At 39.1% G+C, this 8,187-nt stretch overlaps 1 protein-coding gene across 1 annotated transcript in view; it reads left to right on the top strand.

The window, feature by feature from the left end:
* LOC129098993 (abl interactor 1-like) overlaps window positions 1-6,716 on the top strand; it is a 13,043-nt gene extending 6,327 nt beyond the window's left edge. The window contains 6 exon segments of the mRNA XM_054608141.1: window positions 1-70; window positions 696-830; window positions 4,175-4,207; window positions 4,210-4,311; window positions 4,605-4,733; window positions 5,284-6,716. The exon segment at window positions 1-70 is cut by the window's left edge and continues 56 nt beyond it. Coding sequence (XP_054464116.1) covers window positions 1-70; window positions 696-830; window positions 4,175-4,207; window positions 4,210-4,311; window positions 4,605-4,733; window positions 5,284-5,471 — 657 coding nt within the window. The 3' untranslated portion in view covers window positions 5,472-6,716.
* Window positions 6,717-8,187: the final 1,471 nt, after the last annotated feature.

Below are 8,187 nucleotides of genomic sequence, written 5' to 3'. Positions count from 1 at the left end.
GGCTTCCCTCCGCTGCCCAATGAGCTGCCAGCCCCGCCCCCTCCACCTCCATCCAACCAGGAAGTAGAGGGTACTTGTTTCGTGTGCATTCATGTGTGCAGTGTGATGTGTTTATGTGTCCACACTGTGAAGGACTACAAAAATAAGGAGGAACTCAAACTCAACTCAAACTGGTTATCACATCTGGTGTTAGTGGTGGTAGTTATAGTAATAGTTAAATAGTTAGTCTGTTGAAAAGGAGATCAGGAGCAAAACGTTATGAACTCAACTCAAAAGTCTCGTTATAAGGCCCGGGAGGGTGGGGGGGTTAAGGGTCAATCCCTTCTGTGTTCAGTCCTCTGAGTCACATCTTTCTGCTGCATCATCGTTATATTTGTGGTGTTCAGGGACCTTTGGTGGTTTCAGTTCTCACACTTTGTCAGATAACCTTTTATGACCTTTTTATTCTGACACTGACTTCCTGTTGATCCTCACTCACTTCTCTTATTGGCTGCTTTTGAAATATTGTGAGATTAAAGCCTTTACTTCTTCTGTGGTGTTTCTCTCTGTCTCTGTTTATTCTTCTTTTATGGTACCTTTTCTGTTTCTTCTGTGGTGTTTTCCTCTCAGTTTCTTCTTCTGTGGTGTTTTCCTCTCAGTTTCTTCTTCTGTGGTGTTTTCCTCTCAGTTTCTTCTTCTCTGGTGTTTTCCTTCAGTGACCCTTCTGCCCAGGAGGAGTCGCCGCCGCCGCTCGCCCCCTACCACTCGCTCCCTCTCTCTGAGGGTTCGCTCTGGCCCCGCTTCCCGCTGCAGTTATACACGCTCTCTCTTCCTGCCTGCTGTCCAATCACGTAAGCCGACAGAGGGAGTCGCTGTGATCCAATAGAAGCTCAGTACTGAGAAAAACAAATACTACACAAAATGAATACACCTGAAAGATACAGATAGATTTATTTTATTTTGATATTGTGTCTGGGAATTTTGGGCTCCTTAAGAAAGTTTGGCTTGACTATGTTAGGGGTACTAGGAGTTCTTGACTATGTTAGGGGTACTAGGAGTTATTGAGGTTGTTAGAGGTACTAGGAGGTTTTGACTATGTTCAATTCAGTTTATTTTGTATAGCCCAGAATCACAAATTTGCCTCAGAGGGCTTTACAATCTGTACACATGAGACATCCTCTGTCCTTCCCTCACCTCCTCTGTCCTTAGACCCTCACATCCTCTGTCCTTAGACCCTCACATCCTCTGTCCTTAGACCCTCACATCCTCTGTCCTTACACCCTCACATCCTCTGTCCTTAGACCCTCACATCCTCTGTCCTTAGACCCTCACATCCTCTGTCCTTACACCCTCACATCCTCTGTCCTTACACCCTCACATCCTCTGTCCTTAGACCCTCACATCCTCTGTCCTTACACCCTCACATCCTCTGTCCTTAGACCCTCACATCCTCTGTCCTTAGACCCTCACATCCTCTGTCCTTAGACCCTCACATCCTCTGTCCTTACACCCTCACCTCCTCTGTCCTTCCCTCACATCGGCACAGGAAAAACTCCCCTAAAAACCCCTTTAACAGGGAGAAAAAAGGAAGAAACCTCTGGGAGAACGACAGAGGAGGGATCCTTCTCCAGGATGGACAGAAGTCAGTAGATGTCATGTGTACAGAATGAACAGCATAACAGAGATACAACACATTCAATGTATATGACATAAATGATTCATACAATAAGACTACTTATAATAACAGCAGCAATTATTATAGTAGAATTATAATTATGAAAATAGGGATAGTAATGTGATTAATAATAATAATGGAAGTAGCAGTGGGTGTCAGTCGGCTCACAGCAGGAGGCACGACTACGGTCCAGGTACCACAACGATTCATGGAAACCTGCAGAGCGAGAAAGCAAAAAGGGCTTCAGGGTGGAAGTAAAGCTAAAATGCTTAATGGTACAGGTAATAGTAATAGTAATGTGACTAGTAATAATAATGGTGGTAGCAGTCGGTGTCAGCAGGGCCGTAGCAGGATGCACGACCACGGTCCAGGTACAGCCACGATTTATAGAAGCCTGCGAAGCGAGAAAGCACAAAGACTCCAGGGTAGAAGCAAGTCAATAAGCGTAATAGTACAGGCAATAATAATAGTAATGTGACTAATAATGATAGTGGTAGTAGCAGTGGGTGTCAGCAGGGCCTCAGCAGGTGGCACGATGACAGTCCAAATATAACCCCGATTCCTGGGAACCTGCGAGGCGAGAAAGCACAAGAACTCCGGGGAAGAAGCAAAATCAGTATTGTGCATAAATAAGAGATTAATACATAAAGATGGAGGGAGAGAAGAGGAGAGAGGAGCTCAGCGTATCCTAGGTAGTCCCCCGGCTGTCTAGGCATATAGCAGCATATCTAGGGGCTGGACCAAGGAGAACCTGAACCAGCCCTAACTATAGACCTGAACCAGCCCTAACTATAAACCTGAACCAGCCCTAACTATAGACCTGAACCAGTCCTAACTATAAGCGCTATCAAAAAAGAAGGTCTTAAGCCTGCTCTTAAAAGTGGTGAGTGTGTCTGCCCCCCGGACTGAAACTAGAACCTGGTTCCACAGAAGAGGAGCCTGATAACTAAAGGCTTTGGCTCCCATCCTACTTTTATATACTCTAGGAACCACAAGTAACCCTGCATTGATGGAGCGCAGCTCTCTAGTTGGGTAATATGGAACTATAAGTTCCTTAAGATAAGACGGTGCCTGGCCAGTTAGAGCTTTGTAGGTGAGGAGAAGGATTTTAAATTCTATTCTTGATTTAACAGGGAGCCAGTGCAGAGAAGCTAATACTGGAGTAATATGATCTCTTTTCTTAGTTTTTGTTAGAACACGTGCTGCAGCATTCTGGATCAACTGTAAAGATCTAAGAGACCTATTAGAGCAGGAGGTTTTGACTATGTTAGGGGTACTAGGAGTTCTTGACTATGTTAGGGGTACTCGGAGTTCTTGAGGATGTTAGAGGTACTAGGAGTTCTTGACTATGTTAGAGGTACTAGGAGTTCTTTACTATGTTAGAGGTACTAGGAGTTCTTGACTATGTTAGAGGTACTAGGAGTTCTTGACTATGTTAGAGGTACTAGGAGTTCTTGACTATGTTAGGGGTACTAGGAGTTCTTGACTATGTTAGAGGTACTAGGAGTTCTTGACTATGTTAGGGGTACTAGGAGTTATTGACTATGTTAGGGGTACTAGGAATTCTTGACTATGTTAGGGGTACTAGGAGTTCTTGACTATGTTAGGGGTACTAGGAGTTATTGACTATGTTAGGGGTACTAGGAATTCTTGACTATGTTAGGGGTACTAGGAGTTATTGACTATGTTAGGGGTACTAGGAGTTATTGACTATGTTAGGGGTACTAGGAATTCTTGACTATGTTAGGGGTACTAGGAGTTCTTTACTATGTTAGAGGTACTAGGAGTTATTGACTATGTTAGGGGTACTAGGAATTCTTGACTATGTTAGGGGTACTAGGAGTTCTTGACTATGTTAGGGGTACTAGGAGTTATTGACTATGTTAGGGGTACTAGGAATACTTGACTATGTTAGGGGTACTAGGAGTTCTTGGGTTCTACAGGTCATAGGTGAATTCTTTGGGATCTTAAAAAAATTGTAAGAGGAGTTCCAGGAGTCACTCCAAGGAGAGTTCAGAGAAAGTTGAACGGCCCTTTAGTTGTTTCCAGGAGTCATTTGGGCAACACTTGGGGCCTTGATTCAGTTATGAGGATGAGGATTTCTAGTTGTCCTGAATAGGGTTTCAGGAGACGCAAAGGAAGTGAAGAGGTCCCTGAGAACTATATTAGGCACTGTAGGAGACCCCAAGAAGGTCAGGGGATCCAGGGCTAACCCAGGGCTAACTGGGTAAGTTGTAATGGTCCTTCAGGAGGTTGCAGTAGGCTTTAATGTTCTACAGAGCCTTGAGTAGGTTTCTGAATCCTCAAGAGGGTTATGGGGGCCTTGAGGACTTTTTAGGTTTAACGTCATTGAGGAAGTTGTAGAGGTCCAGGAGATCTGGAGAAGGAGAAGGTTCCAGGACTTTATATGATCAGATGATTTTCAGTCCTTACTTCTGTGTGAGGATCCATAGATTGTCTATGATACAGATGATCATTCCCTCTCTTAACAAATACTGACTGATTCTCTCTGCCTGTCAGTGATGATCCCCCCCTCCTCCCCCTACCCTCCCCCAATGCTCCTCCTCCCTCCTCCTCCCCCTCCTCCTCCTTCACCCTGCTCCCACGCTCCTCCTCCTCATCTCGACTTTGCTTACCTGCTCGCCTCGAACACCTGGGTAAGAAAACACATGAATACTACTTTTAGTATGTAGTTAGGGTTCTATTACTGGTAGTAGCAGTACTAGTACTAGAGGTAGACAGTTTTGTAGAAGTAGTACTTGTAGTTCTATGTATTATTGTGATGATTTCATACTATTGCACTAGTAGGTCAGTAGTACTACACATCACCGGTACATACACAACTCCTGAAAATGAAAACTATCAATCACGCTGCTTTTTGTAAAGCCCTGCCCCCTCTGACCTGATTGGCCAATCACAGCTGTCACTCACAGGACCTGTGTGCTCTTAGATCTAGAGCTCCCGGCCACACCCCCCCCGCTCCTATTGGATGATGCGGGTGGTTTTGATGACCTAATGCCGCCCCTCCCTCCACCAGTGGACTACAACACAGACGCCCCCGAACAATACCTGGAGAAAGGTACCGGAACACTAACACACACACATATGTATATATGTACATATATGTGTATTACAGGTATAAGTACTTATATTGTAAGACACAGATGCTGCAGGATTAGACTCTTTCTGTTGGTAAACAGCCGTAGTGAATCACATCTTCTCTGAACACTTTAATGCTTGTTAACAACTTTTATTGGTTGTTTTTTTATAGCAGCTCAACAAAATGACGTGGTGTTAATAAAAGGCTTTCCTAACATGTGAGTGTGTTGAGCTCTGCTGGACTGAGGGAGCAGGCTCTAATCAGAACCAAAAGTAACAATGATATGAAATCCACCATCTTTTCTCAATCTGTCCCAGCATTTCCTGTAATATGACAGAAACAAGATCCTCCAAAGACGTGTTAAAATGTTATTTGCTCTGTAACAAATATAAAGTTAAATATCAAAGAAAGAACATTAACTCAAGTATAGTGGACATCAGATTACTGTATATGTATATTTATGTTTAGGTTTATGAGTTTCATAAATACAGATGACAGATGTATAACTGCAGTTCTCCTGTGTGTCCAGTGGAGGCGCTGTACAGTTACGAGGCCTCCAAACCTGACGACCTGTCGCTCACAGAGGGCGACGTCATCTTCTTGATACATCGCCATGACGATGGCTGGTGTGAGGGCTTCCTCAACGGCATCAGAGGCTTCTTCCCCGGAAACTACGTCCAATCACGAGGAATGACTGAAGATCAACCACGTTTATGAATGAATCTCACACCAGAGCTAAAATCAAACTAAACCACAGTCACAGCATGATTATGATCACATGTAATAATATACATATAATATACATAAAGGAGATAAATGCATGTATATACATATATATACAGAATTCAGGAGATGATTCATTCATTCACAAGTTTTTAACGTTTTAATAACAAATGTGAACATACAGAGGTGGAAGAAGTACTCAGATCTGTATTTAGGAAAAGGTAGTAATACCACAGGGTAAAATACTTTGTTATAAGTAAAACTCCTGCATTCAAATTATTACTCAAGTTAAAGTACATCAACATATACATAAGCCCCTGAATACCCTCTAATCCTGGAAACCCCCTCCTGTTAATACCATTTATTATTATTTTATGATATTTTATATTGAAAACAAACAAACCAGCAGATTATTCGACAAAACAAACAATCGTTGTTTGCAGCACTAAACTCAGATAAATGTAAATTAATTTATTATTTAAATTGAAATATAAATCAGGCACGGAGCCAACACTTTGTTGGCTATTGATTCATTTACTTTATCGACTGTTTATTTCTCCATTGATTGAATAATAAGTTTAGAAAATAATAAAAACATAACATTTGAGTTTTTTTATTTTAAAGTGAGTCTTTTTTTACAATAAAATATTATTTTGATTCTTCATGTTGACCTTTAACAGGAAAAAATGATGTGAAATACAGTCTGAAAAGTGAAAAACGTGAAATCTTAACTTGAAATGTTAAAAGAAATGTTGAAAAGAAAGAAATGTTTTTCTGATGAAAGCAAAATTAAATCCAATATATTAAATGCAATATATTAAATGCAATACCTGTAAAGCAGTTATTCTGTTTGTGAGATTAAAGAATTATATCAAAAGTTATTATTAAAATTGAACGCTGGTCAACGGCCAGAGACAAAATGTTTCATGATCTCGTTTGAATTGTGCCATAAATGAAACAAGAGATTATTCAGTACATCTGTTTTACTAATACACCTGTGTACTCTGAATGAAGTACTTTACCTTTAAAGTGTAGTTTAGAGAAGTGCTGCCCCCTGCAGGCCAACGACACAAACTACAGACTGAGGGTTCAAACTGTTCAATAATAATCTGATCTCTTCTTATTTATGATCAATTCAATAATCTCAAATCATTACTGTCAGTAATGATCATCTAACATGTGACCTATGTTTATGTTCATGTTTTCATTTGTGTCTTCAAAGGATCAATAAATTAGTGAAGCTCTGTCTTGTCTTTGTTCAGAGAATCATTAAAGGACATCAATAACAATAAATACAATATATACAATAAATACAATAAAACATGTTCACCGTTTAAGATGGATCGTAAAGTACAAACTTCAAAAGAAAGATTAGTGAGAAACATAAAGATGTTTTATAAAAACGTTTAAACTTTGATACGTTGAAGACAAACGTTTCTGTTTGTGACAAAAGGTCCCAATCTAAGGTGATTCATTTATCGCTGTCGGTCTTACTGGGCCAAACTTAGACATAATAATATAGACATTTAGATGGCTTTTCACCCATCGACCTTCAACAATTGACTTTAACTATTTCTAAGTCTAAACCTTCCACCTGTCTCTTAGACCCGATCCTGGCTAGGCTGCTTAAGGAAGTTTTACCTTTAATTAGCAATTCTTTATTAGAAATGATCAATCTGTCTTTACTAACGGGCCATGTACCACAGGCCTTCAAACTAGCTGTAATTAAACCTCTTCTTAAGAAACCTACTCTAGATCCAGAGGTGTTGGCTAACTATAGACTATATCTAACTATAGACTATATCTAACTATAGACTATATCTAACTATAGACTATATCTAACTATAGACTATATCTAACTATAGACCTATATCTAACTATAGACTATATCTAACTATAGACCTATATCTAACTATAGACTATATCTAACTATAGACCTATATCTAACTATAGACTATATCTAACTATAGACCTATATCTAACTATAGACTATATCTAACTATAGACCTATATCTAACTATAGACTATATCTAACCTTAGACCTATATCTAACTATAGACTATATCTAACTATAGACTATATCTAACTATAGACCTATATCTAACTATAGACTATATCTAACTATAGACCTATATCTAACTATAGACTATATCTAACTATAGACCTATATCTAACTATAGACCTATATCTAACTATAGACTATATCTAACTATAGACCTATATCTAACTATAGACTATATCTAACTATAGACTATATCTAACTATAGACTATATCTAACTATAGACCTATATCTAACTATAGACTATATCTAACTATAGGCTATATCTAACTATAGACTATATCTAACTATAGACCTATATCTAACTATAGACTATATCTAACTATAGACCTATATCTAACTATAGACTATATCTAACTATAGACTATATCTAACTATAGACTATATCTAACTATAGACCTATATCTAACTATAGACTATATCTAACTATAGACTATATCTAACTATAGACCTGTATCTAACTATAGACTATATCTAACTATAGACCTATATCTAACTATAGACCTATATCTAACTATAGACTATATCTAACTATAGACCTATATCTAACTATAGACTATATCTAACTATAGACCTATATCTAACTATAGACTATATCTAACTATAGACCTATATCTAACTATAGACTATATCTAACTATAGACTATATC

Source organism: Anoplopoma fimbria, chromosome 11 (genome assembly GCF_027596085.1).
Source record: "Anoplopoma fimbria isolate UVic2021 breed Golden Eagle Sablefish chromosome 11, Afim_UVic_2022, whole genome shotgun sequence".
In the NCBI taxonomy this organism is placed as follows: Eukaryota; Metazoa; Chordata; class Actinopteri; order Perciformes; family Anoplopomatidae; genus Anoplopoma; species Anoplopoma fimbria.
The sequence above is the reverse complement of the archived record's forward strand: the minus strand, read 5'-3'. Positions and strand labels throughout refer to the sequence as shown.